General features: G+C 55.3%; 7 protein-coding genes across 13 annotated transcripts; 4 read left to right on the forward strand and 3 right to left on the reverse strand.

The window, feature by feature from the left end:
• Positions 1 to 17: 17 nt before the first annotated feature.
• KVP18_002739 (uncharacterized protein) lies at positions 18 to 740 on the forward strand (the record flags this gene model as incomplete). The annotated part of the gene is made up of 1 exon (XM_067953890.1): positions 18 to 740. The coding sequence occupies one exon, from the start codon at positions 18 to 20 to the stop codon at positions 738 to 740; it is 723 nt and encodes a 240-aa protein (XP_067806132.1).
• An 11-nt stretch (positions 741 to 751) lies between these two features.
• Positions 752 to 2,071, reverse strand: KVP18_002738 (uncharacterized protein; the record flags this gene model as incomplete). Its single annotated transcript, XM_067953889.1, has 1 exon — positions 752 to 2,071. The coding sequence occupies one exon, from the start codon at positions 2,069 to 2,071 to the stop codon at positions 752 to 754; it is 1,320 nt and encodes a 439-aa protein (XP_067806131.1).
• A 46-nt stretch (positions 2,072 to 2,117) lies between these two features.
• On the reverse strand, positions 2,118 to 4,080 carry KVP18_002736 (uncharacterized protein; the record flags this gene model as incomplete). 3 transcript variants are annotated; one of them, XM_067953886.1, is made up of 2 exons in its annotated part: positions 2,118 to 2,655; positions 2,684 to 3,978. In XM_067953886.1, the coding sequence occupies 2 exons, from the start codon at positions 3,976 to 3,978 to the stop codon at positions 2,118 to 2,120; spliced, it is 1,833 nt and encodes a 610-aa protein (XP_067806128.1). The 3 variants fall into 3 exon arrangements, with proteins under 3 accessions (XP_067806128.1, XP_067806126.1, XP_067806127.1); XM_067953884.1 differs by lacking the exon at positions 2,684 to 3,978 and having other exon boundaries at positions 2,118 to 2,522; XM_067953885.1 differs by having other exon boundaries at positions 2,572 to 4,080.
• A 1,515-nt stretch (positions 4,081 to 5,595) lies between these two features.
• On the reverse strand, positions 5,596 to 7,060 carry KVP18_002734 (uncharacterized protein; the record flags this gene model as incomplete). Of its 3 annotated transcripts, XM_067953881.1 has the most annotated exons (2): positions 5,596 to 6,312; positions 6,344 to 7,060. In XM_067953881.1, the coding sequence occupies 2 exons, from the start codon at positions 7,058 to 7,060 to the stop codon at positions 5,596 to 5,598; spliced, it is 1,434 nt and encodes a 477-aa protein (XP_067806123.1). The 3 variants fall into 3 exon arrangements, with proteins under 3 accessions (XP_067806123.1, XP_067806122.1, XP_067806121.1); XM_067953880.1 differs by lacking the exon at positions 6,344 to 7,060 and having other exon boundaries at positions 5,596 to 6,288; XM_067953879.1 differs by having other exon boundaries at positions 6,293 to 7,060.
• Positions 7,061 to 7,190: 130 nt separating this feature from the next.
• KVP18_002740 (uncharacterized protein) lies at positions 7,191 to 7,907 on the forward strand (the record flags this gene model as incomplete). The annotated part of the gene is made up of 1 exon (XM_067953891.1): positions 7,191 to 7,907. One exon carries the CDS (start codon positions 7,191 to 7,193, stop codon positions 7,905 to 7,907), a length of 717 nt encoding a protein of 238 aa, XP_067806133.1.
• A 40-nt stretch (positions 7,908 to 7,947) lies between these two features.
• KVP18_002735 (uncharacterized protein) lies at positions 7,948 to 8,461 on the forward strand (the record flags this gene model as incomplete). Of its 2 annotated transcripts, XM_067953883.1 has the most annotated exons (3): positions 7,948 to 8,139; positions 8,168 to 8,344; positions 8,372 to 8,461. In XM_067953883.1, the coding sequence occupies 3 exons, from the start codon at positions 7,948 to 7,950 to the stop codon at positions 8,459 to 8,461; spliced, it is 459 nt and encodes a 152-aa protein (XP_067806125.1). The 2 variants fall into 2 exon arrangements, with proteins under 2 accessions (XP_067806125.1, XP_067806124.1); XM_067953882.1 differs by having other exon boundaries at positions 8,138 to 8,461.
• Positions 8,462 to 8,499: 38 nt separating this feature from the next.
• KVP18_002737 (uncharacterized protein) lies at positions 8,500 to 10,252 on the forward strand (the record flags this gene model as incomplete). Of its 2 annotated transcripts, none has more annotated exons than XM_067953888.1 (2): positions 8,500 to 9,063; positions 9,092 to 10,252. In XM_067953888.1, the coding sequence occupies 2 exons, from the start codon at positions 8,500 to 8,502 to the stop codon at positions 10,250 to 10,252; spliced, it is 1,725 nt and encodes a 574-aa protein (XP_067806130.1). The 2 variants fall into 2 exon arrangements, with proteins under 2 accessions (XP_067806130.1, XP_067806129.1); XM_067953887.1 differs by having other exon boundaries at positions 8,602 to 9,063.
• Positions 10,253 to 10,295: the final 43 nt, after the last annotated feature.

Consider the following 10,295-nt stretch of genomic DNA (forward strand, 5'->3'; position numbering starts at 1 on the left):
CGAAGAATGTAAATCTCATGGAATGGGACAAGCTGTGGGCTCTCAACAAGCAGTTGCTGGATCCTATTGTGCCGAGGTACATGGCTGTGGATGGCAAGCATCATGTCACACTAACTATGGCAGGAGCGCCGAAGGCAGCAGCTATTGAGAGGGAGCTGCACCCGAAGAACCCTAGCGTTGGGAAGGTACCGCAGATCCTCACGGGCCAAGTTCTTCTAGAGCTCGAGGACGCCGAAAAAATTGAGTGCGGGGAGGAAGTCACGCTAATGCGATGGGGCAACGCAATCGTTGACAAGGTCTTAAAGGAGGATGATGTCGTTGTCGGATTGGAGGGCAGATTGCACCTTGAAGGAGATGTGAAAAAGACCAAGAAGAAGCTGCACTGGCTGCCTCTGACCAACGCTGCAACTGTGGAGGGTCATGATGCCAAGCTGACTACAATCGTCGTCAGAGAACTGGACCATTTGATTACCAAGAAGAAACTCGAGGAGAGTGATGATTTCGAGAGTGTCGTCAACCACCATACCATCTACGACACCGAATGTTTGGCCGATCCCGCAGTTAAGCAGTTGAAGGAGGGAGATTGCATTCAGCTTGAGCGACGAGGGTACTTCCGGGTAGACGTTCCGCACTCCGCTGGCGCTGCTATGGTGATGATTGCCATCCCTGACGGGAGAACCAAAAGTATGTCTGGCCTCTCCACCAAGGTCGATCTCAAGACACAAGCAAAGGGTCGATGAGCCAAATGTTGTCAATCAAACTCGTGAGGCTTGACTGCATCGGGGTCTTCTCGCCACACCTTGATGGTCTTGTCGCACTCCGCAGTTATCAGACGTGACTCAGACAGGTCAAACGCCATGTCGAATATACCCGATTCTGCCTCCAATGAGCCGGGCTGCGGCGTGGACTTTATCGTTTGGAACAGCTGACCTGTTCGCCAGTCATAGAAATGCAGGTGGCCTGCATCGCCGCCGGCGACGAACACGCCAGTGTTGTCAGCGGGCTCATCTCGATACGCGCTGCAGTTCACGATTGACTTGCACTTGGCCATGTTCCGGTCAAAAGACGGGCGAGGGCACAGCCACACTTTAATGTTGTCGGCGCTGCAGGACGCGAAGGTATACTCTCTCGGATGCATCATCAGCGATCGAACAGTCTTCTTGTGGTGGGTCATAGTCATCAGACTTTTGCCAGCCACCAGATCCCAACACCTCACCATGTTGTCAGCCGAGCCGGAAACGATCTGTGGCTCATTATTCTGTATTGCGATCGAGAACACAGTGTGGCGGTGTCCCTCCAACACGTGCACTGCCTTCCTCGTTCGCATGTCCCAAACACGAACAGCGGCATCGCGTCCGCCCGTGCAGAAAATGTCCATGGAGGGGTGCAAGGCCAGCGTGTAGACTCCACTGAGGTGCCCATGATAGTGTCGTACTACTCGGTTCTGCTCCAGGTCCCAGCACTTAACTTGGGAGTCCTCGCCGCCACTGAAGACGTACGGATGCCGTTTTGAGACGCGCGCGCAGCGGATCGCGCTGATATGGCCAGTCAGCGTGAGCTTCAGCTCAGACGAAGCGAGGTCCCAGAACTTCAGAAGCCTGTCATTGCCTCCAGTGACCATCCACTGATTCGAAGGGTCGACATCCACCGTGCGCACCCATCCAGTGTGACCCGAGATGACTCGCTGCAGTATCCAGGGGGCGTGCCATTTGGACTCCAGACGCTCTGGAGCCTTCTTGAATTGGATATGGCTCAAGAGAGAGCTGTCAGTCGTCGCCAGCGCTGTCTCGCCAGGCTCCACCTGCGCAGTCGGATGGACGCCGGGAAGCGCCAGCGGCTTGGCGGAGTCTCGCAGAGCCGCTACAGTTCGGGTTGCGGGACCCGGCCCTCTTCTCTTCGCAATCTGAGCAGCGTGGCGGTATTCTTGGGCTATCTTTAAGCGTTTAACGCGTTCCCGACTTTCGGGAGTCTCCCAATTAGGTAGACCGCTATTGCACGCGAAGAGATCAAGCGTTTGGTGGAGTTGCTGAGCGTGCAGCTGCCTAACATTCGCCGATCCGTCTCCCAGCATAAATCGCCGATTTGTTCTACCTGTTTGTGCACACTAGCATTGTCCTCTACCAGCAACCAGCCGGGCTTGGGGCGTAATCTTCCGGGTCGTCGTGGTAATAAGGGTCACTAATTCGGTAGAGGGCGTTGCTTCCGAGTACTCGGCCAGGGCCGGAGACGTGCTGCATCTGAGGATAGTAGTGCTGCGACGGAGTCTCGTATGAGGGCTTGACGAAGTACTGTCCAAGGTCGCAGGCCGGACTATCATAGACTTCACTGTACTCGTGGAAGAGATGGTCACTGTACTCTTCAAACGGTTCTTGTTCGGCTGGTGGACACCGCATCTTATTTTCCTGAAGAGCGAGCACTGGCGCATCCATCTCGAACGCGTCTGGGATCTGACTGGCCGGTGCCTGCGTCCGGCGTGCCGTGGTGCGCGGCCGGATGGCCTGCGTGAGAGTGGAAGCCGGCATATCGCCAATGTCCGATCGGAGCTCAACTGCCGTTTCGGAGGAGGGGTTTTCATATACCGAAGCACGTGGACTCTGGATGGTGGTCGCACTGGTCTCTCGCTGCACGATTGGGAACGCGCCACTGGACAGGTGTCTGCATTGAAAGCTGGTCGTGTACCCACTTCATGAGATTCTGGCATCCTTTGGCCTGGGATACGAACCTGGCGTTTTCGTAGCACTCCTTGACCTTGTCAACAAGGGAATCTACTGTAGAAAGCTGGCTAAAAAGGTCACACTGCATGACGACGCTGTCCATTCCCATCATTCCGTCATGTGCGTCAGAGTCGGGCTTTCCGGCTATTAACAGATCTGTCTTGGTCGAAGAGTTAACCAATTTCATTGTGTCCAGCGATTCGGCAACGAAACGATTCACCTTTGCGGCCATCCGGTCGCACTGCTGGTGCATGTCGTCATCAAGCAAGTCCGTTGGCACGGCCACCTCAACGATGCGAGGGAAGTACAGAGGGACGTCCACTTGCACCCACTTGCCTCGGAGCTGTGGCATCTGTAGCGAGAGCTCCGATACCTCCTCCACAGGGACTGGTATGAACCGATCTACCACCGACGTCTCCTCCACTGTAACTACTTGTTGAACGGGTCGCTCCACGTGCTGCGGTACGCGAACAGTTTTGATGATAGGGACGCGGAATTGCCTCGCTCCGGCCTCCGCCGTCTCCTCGGGGATTGCGGACAGACTGACCTCCCTGCTGCGAGGACACGGCACCTCGATGACTTTCTCAACGTACTCGTACTCCGGAACCTCGACGACGGTTTCCCGAACTATCTGCTTCCCGATTTCAACGACTCGCTCCTGCACGGGTACCTCTTCTTCCACGAAGTCTTCAACGATGACCTTCTCCTCCACCGTGTACTCCGTATCGTAGGTGTCCTCGATGACGACTCTGCGTGGCACCCGCACGCGCACATTGCGCATCGTGTCGCTCAAGATATAGGGGGTTCTGAGGTCTGCGGTGTGCCGATCGTGTGTAAGGTCGCGACTCCGGAGCGTTCCACGGCCCACGTCTGGCTGCCTTTGGAAATTCGGACGGCCCTGCGTGGCGTGCTCTGGCTGATGCAAAGACGTCGCATGACCCTGCCTGTTGGGGGTCGTGTGGGTCAGGACCTGTTGTGGCTTCAACGTAGAGACGGGGTATTTGGATTCCAGACCCTGCCTGTTGGGGGTCGTATGGGTCAGGACCTGTTGTGGCTTCAACGTAGAGACGGGGTATTTGGATTCCAGACCCCGCTTGTTGACGGTCGCATGACCCTGCCTGTTGGGGGTCGTATGGGTAAGGTTTCCCTGGTTTAGCGTCATAGTGGAGACGGGGTATTGGAACTCCAGACGCTGCTCGTTGAGGGTCGCATGACCCTGCCTGTTGGGGGTCCTGTGGGTAAGGTTTCCCTGGTTTAGCGTCATAGTGGAGACGGGGTATTGGGACTCCAGACGCTGCTCGTTGAGGGTCGCATGACCCTTCCTGTTGGGGGTCGTATGGGTAAGGTTTCCCTGGTTCAGCGTCATAGTGGAGACGGGGTAAGACACTTTGGATTGCGTCGCAGAAAGATGCTGTTGACATGGGGGCGACGTCGTTCCCGAAGGGCGCACATGAAGGCTGTCATTGCCAACATTAGGCTGGACCCCTTGTCCATGAGGAGGGACAGCGTTGGCGTGGCCAGCCTGCACAGGTCGGGGGAGCCCTGTACCTAATGCATGTGTGGCGTGAGTAGGCAGTGAAGGGCGAGTCGGCTCTCGGCTCGTTTGAGGGCCGGACGGCAGCGGTATGCGGCGAGTTTCGAAGCCCGCAGTGCGAGGCTCCATATGCCGAGTGATTTTACTCAATGTGGAAACCCGACGCTCGGAGTCTGCGCCTTGCAGCGGAGTGCGCGCCAGAACCGCAGGCTGTGCGGGGAGCGTCCTGGTGGTTGGCGGCACATCGGAGCTCACTAAACTTTGTGGGACGCGAGGAAGGGCGGCAACCCGGTTCAGAGGTCGTGCTGAAGCAGGGTAGCCTCCGGAGAGCGGAGCTTTTTCCATAGTCACGGCGGTCGGCTGGGATAGATCAGGAGCGTCAGCTAAGGATGCTTACCGTGTTGGGACGCGAAGCGGTGGCCGGTTTGAAGGTGGTAGGCCGCCCACGAGCACTGACCACGGCCACCGGAGCTTGCTTCTGGGTAGCCCATAAGCAGGCGCTTCCGCGTCTGTCACGAGGCGGTGTCGTCAGGTGGCGCCCTCGAGGAAACACCGAACTTCGGAACTTTTCCTTGGGACGGCGCGGATTGCCCAGAGATCTATGCTTTCCTCCCGTGCTTACAGAGAGGCCCCTCGACTTCACAGAGAGTGAGCTATGTCGAAATCCAAGGTCCTTCATCTCAGCGTCACTCACAAGGCTCCTTTGAGATCGCTGGGAGCTTGGTCTGCTCCTCCAGCACGTGGTGTGGGTGGTGTATTGCCGGCGATCATCGTACACGTTCGATTCAATAGTGGACTGACAAAAGCCCAGATCGAGACTAGAGCGATTCTGAGTCATAAAATGCACATTACACGTGGGCAAAGGCTGATCACGAGGTTCACAACGTGGTCTCCGTCGGCCATGCGAGGTCGGCCTCCTGGAGCTTGCCTTTGCAGCTCGCTAACCATATCCGAGTACTGTCGTGGAACAACCGCTGCGTTTGCTTCAGTGTCCCTCCACAGTGATTGACTTTAAACACGCATGGAACTGTGCAGTACTCTGTCATGAGCGTAAGCGCAGCCCACAGGTACTGATGGTAAGCCTGAATGAGTGCGGCGTCTTTGACCCACGTGAGCGGCCTTGATGATGAAGGTTCTAGTTGTGGGACTCACATAAGCGATGGTCGTTGTGTTCCGAATGCCAGCTATCCCCCACTCACCCCACCATTTGTGTACATTGGCCAGCAGGTGCTGTATTTGCCTGCAGTTCATCCTCACCTCCAGCAGAATGTGGTCCTTCAGTGGTGGAAGCGCCTCATTAGCACAGACTTCCACCAGAAACCAGCGGTGTTTGAATCGAACCATGGTTTAGCGCTTCGTTGATAATGACCTGATTTCATCACGTGACAGAAGATCCGCCTGTCTTATAGGTTCGGGAATGCGGAAGCGGCTACACTTCCGAACCAGCTCGACAGCAGAGAGAGTCGACACTCGGTGGCCTGGCGATACGAAGACCGGTCTGACACTATTCACGCCCCTGACTGCGTACCCACATACCCTCCCGTTCTCGTCGGACAGCGCGACTTCTGTTTCGACAGCGCAGCGAGTGCGAACGGCCTTTTCGCTGGCTATGCCAGGCACGGCCATGAGACTTTTGGCGACGCCTATTGTGGGAATGCCGCACACGACGCCCAGGTGGCTCGCCAGGCCGAATCCTTCAGGGTGAAGCAGCCCGTTGCCGTCCACGAACCACACCTGAGGGAAAATGTCAGGCCTTGTAGCTCTGAGGTCGTCGATCAAAGGCTTGAGCACAGGGACCTCTCTGAATGCTAAGAAGCCTGGAACGTAAGGAGAAGCGAGCTTGACCATTCGGCATTTGCTGTAGATCAACTCCAAGCTCGGCAGCGACATCACTGCTATGCAGGCGCATGCGTTGATGTCGTCGCCCTTTATGAAAGAGACATCGGCGCCTCCGACGTAAACCACAGAATCGTAATCGTCCGTGAGTACGAGCATCGCTCTGAGACTCTGTTGCTCGTGTTTCCATTGTTCAGTCGTCATCTGTTCAATTATGCAGTTCTTGGTCTGGCCATCGAAGACGCAACAGACCACTCACTCGAACACCCCTCCAGCCATTGGTCAGCACTTCCAACCTGGGCTCTGCTATACACAGGGTGGTTCCAGGTTTGAACCTGGTGTCCTCTTTGAACTGCTCCTCAGTCGATATCTCCGTTCCTTGTATGACCGCCAAGGTAACCTCCTCAGAGTGGCACATCAGCGCAAATACAAGCTGTGACTCCTCGCAGAACTTGGCCGCTCGCACCTTACAGCGGATCACCGTACCATCATTTCTCTCGTAGAGAACCAAGTCTGCCACTGACATTGGCCGCGCTGAGCTCCAGAAGTCGTTATCGAACCGTTTGCTGACGTGCGCGTCCGTCATCTCGCATGTCAAGCTGTCTGGAGAGTACGTGAACGACCACTCCACGACGAACGCAGGCAGGCGCCCTCCCCAAGAGTCCATTTTCCGCTTGAACTGCGCTGTATATGTCTTTGCGCAAACCGTGCCTACACACGCCGACAGCTCCTTCAGCCCGAACAAGAGCTTCTCTTGACGGGTACGCGGTGGTTTGGGTTTGGATATCTCACCAGACCGCTGCAACAGCCGAGTCACCGTAGACTCACTCGCCCGTTTTGCCTCAGCGAAGTAGGCCACCGTAAACATCTTCAGGCTCGCCATCAGTCGCTTTGTGCACCTCTCATCTAAATGGAGGACCTCCTCCGCCAAATCAGGGCAGAACTCATGGAGTATCAGAATGAAATCATCCTCCATGATAAAATTATCAATGTTTGTTCGATGCGTACAGAAGAAAAGCGAAGCCCGATTGAGAAGTAGTAGATGTGCACAGGAGAATCCGTACCTGACATGCAGCTTACGACAACAATTCCCTATTTCGCTCACAATGAGGCATCGTAAAACGAAGGGCAAGAAGACTAAAGTGAAAACCTCCAACAAAGCCTGGTCGGCGGAGTCGTTCATCGCGTACACGACCAAGAAGGACCAAAAGCACCGGAACAAAAAGCCATCGAACTCCGATCTCAAGGGCGGGAAGATGTTTTATGAGCAAATGCGATTGGTAGATGACTGGTCCAAGGGGATCCGCTCCAAACAGCCGCTTGCTCTTATCCATGACAAGAAGAGATTTCACGAAGATGATGTGCTGATAGACGAGTTGGAGATGCCAATCGAGTTCAAGCCAGGCAAGGTCGCGATTGGTTCGGCCGAGAGCAGAGCAGTGATGCCTAAGTCTTTGAAACCGCGGAAGTCCAATGTTGAGACGGTGACTCCCGAAATGTTGAAGGAGTTAAAGAAGAAGAAAAAGAAACGAGAGCTGGTTCCGATAAAAACCATTGAAGACCTCGAGGATAGCCAAAAGAAGGGAGACAGACAAATTGCTCAGGCGCACAAGAACCAGCTTAAGCTGGAAGCAATCCTGGATCCAGAGAAACTACGCCGGCAGAAAAATGCCGAGAACGACGAGGAGTTGATGCAGGTGCGACGAAGGGCGCGCCACGGAGAACAGAACAAAGCACCGCCTGACTTCTCAGCAGTGAAGAACACTTTTATCCAGAAGGCCAAAGTCTTGCAGAAGGATTTCCACAAGAAGCGCAGCAGCTGATTTGCCACACAATTTGGGCGCTGGGTGATATCTCGATTTGATGGTGTACTTAACCCTTTACATCAATAACAAGCACGGCGGCCTCGTCTACGTGAAGGATTTTCTGGCGCCAACGAATCTGACGTCAAACGAGCGGATAATTCTGGCATCGACATTCCACGGCATGTGCGGCGTGGCGTCCCAGGTGTCCCCACTGAGAAAGCCCCATGGATGGAAGCCGGGAAGTGGGAATGTTAGTGCGCCCAGAGGTTGTCATTCAGTTTGCTGGGCTGCTGGAACCCAACTCATTGACCTGCATTGAGACTGCTGACTTCGTATTGCACGCCTATGAGACCCCCACTGGTGTACGTTTTTTCGCTACGGCTTCGTTGGGAGAAGTGAAGGTCGGGGAATTCCTTCGGGCCGCTTCGTCTGTTTACAGTGACTTGATCTTGAAGGTAAAGCAGCGTCACTACATGACACAGAATCCATTTTTCGAAGAGGACATGCCAATCCGTTCCCCAGAGTTTGACAAGGCGCTTCAGGAAACCTGTTCACGCATCATCATGAAGTGAGACTCTTCTGTTGTACTTGGTGACAGTTAAATAAATAAATGCTCCCAACGTCAGCCAACCCGGCGCGACTGCCGCCAACACCTCCTTTTTCGGACGTATCACCGCTGGCCAAGAGCTCTTCGGATGATTTATCGGCAAGAATGGCCAGGATAAGGGAGAGGCCATCCTACGAAGGGATACCATCTGACCGAATGGAGTGTCTTGGATCCAAACTTGAGTCGTATGGGCTGGATGCCACTTTGGAGCTCCTTCAAGCTGAAAAGGAAAATGACACGGCTGTGCCTCGTTTGGTGGCATCTGAGAAGGTATCGAATTACCAATCAGACCGCAACGTGAGCTCTCATCTCCCGTCAGGCTTCCCTGAAACCTCATTATCCCTTTGTGAGTCGTGCCAAGACATACGGTCCAACCACAACCAGAGCATTCCCACTGCCGTTCCTGAAGCGGAGACTGCTACGACTCTGTCGAGCCTCACCGTCGTCTCAGGGAGTCAGTCAGCGGTTGGTCCACAGAGGGCGAAGACCCTGTCTGATGCGCGACCTGCGTCGAGTCGAGCTGTGCTCGTAGCCAGCCCAATACGGCAGTCCATGGATAAGATAGAAGTGGGTAATCTGCTCGGCGGCCATTCAGTATTTGAAGCAGAGGCTGTTCGCTCTCAAGAAGCAGGCCGACGAGAACAAACATCGTATGGAATTAAACTGCCTGCGAAGTCGGCCTGCGTCCCCAGACGTTTCCAAGAATGAACGGCATAATCTGCCATCCGACCTTCCGCCGCTGGCCCGTCAGGTTTCAGACGAATTCAAAACTCCAGAAGAGTTCGGGTGCCGAAGAGGCGAGAGAGCCGAGAGTGATAGACCCACGGTCGACCACTTGCTGAGGGGCGCGATACCCGACGTTTTCGCTGAAGAGCTGTTCTTCACCCCCAAAGGCGTGTCGGACAAGCCCGAAAGGAGGAGATTGAATTCCATCCACCTCCCTCGCCAGTTGCCAGAGGCAACTGTTTTAATGGGAGTCAGGCCGAAACCAGTAGAGTCTAAACCGAAATCACCAGTGAAGATTCCTCGATTACGACTAGATAGGATTACGCGGTCACGACCTCTTATGACAGAGAGCATTGAGGAAGTGGCACGTCAAGTCCAGCAGTCAACGCTGGACCTTGAAATCAAGCCAAGGTCTCCGACCCGCCAGCCCAGGAGGCCATCGAAAGCACCTGCATCCTTCCAATTGTCCATCAAACCTCGGCGAGTCATCAGGAGTGGCGCAGCCCCGCCACCCATCAAGGCCGCGCCAAAGCTCACCCCAAGAACGCTGGAGAGGATAGACCGACGCATGTCGCATGCGAGAGATGCCAGTATCGACAGGCACGCGCGGGCTCGGGAGAAGCCCCTGGAAAAGGTCCCGTCACTGAAGTCTGCACCGCTCACGCCCCGACGACTGGCTAGCGTGGAGAAGCGCCAACGAGAGGCAAACGAGAAGTACATGCAACGGTCGTCGAGCCGCTCCAGAGTTAGGGACGCGCCGCGTTCCCGGTCCCAGTCGGTAACCCGTCGAATCGATGAGCACCTACCGAAGTCCTACGTCGCGCCTCAGAACAGACCAATAGGACGTCACGGAGATCCCGTAGGTCTGATAGACCGCCACCCGACTAGTAAGCCAGCCGTGTGCACATTGCCTGAAAAGCCCGCTGCCAGGCCGCTCCGTCGCCGGAGTCGGTCCGTGCGCCCTCTCACGGTTCCTGAAGAGTTCACTCTGCACACCAACATGCGGTGCAGGGTGAAGCGGTCACAATAACGGGTTCAGAGAGTTGACAACGGCCACCACGGACGCTTGAAGA

The sequence above is a fragment of a genome (assembly GCF_019968955.1).
Source record: "MAG: Porospora cf. gigantea A chromosome Unknown PgA_NODE_844_length_10295_cov_340.215, whole genome shotgun sequence".
NCBI lineage: Eukaryota > Apicomplexa > Conoidasida > Eugregarinorida > Porosporidae > Porospora > Porospora cf. gigantea A.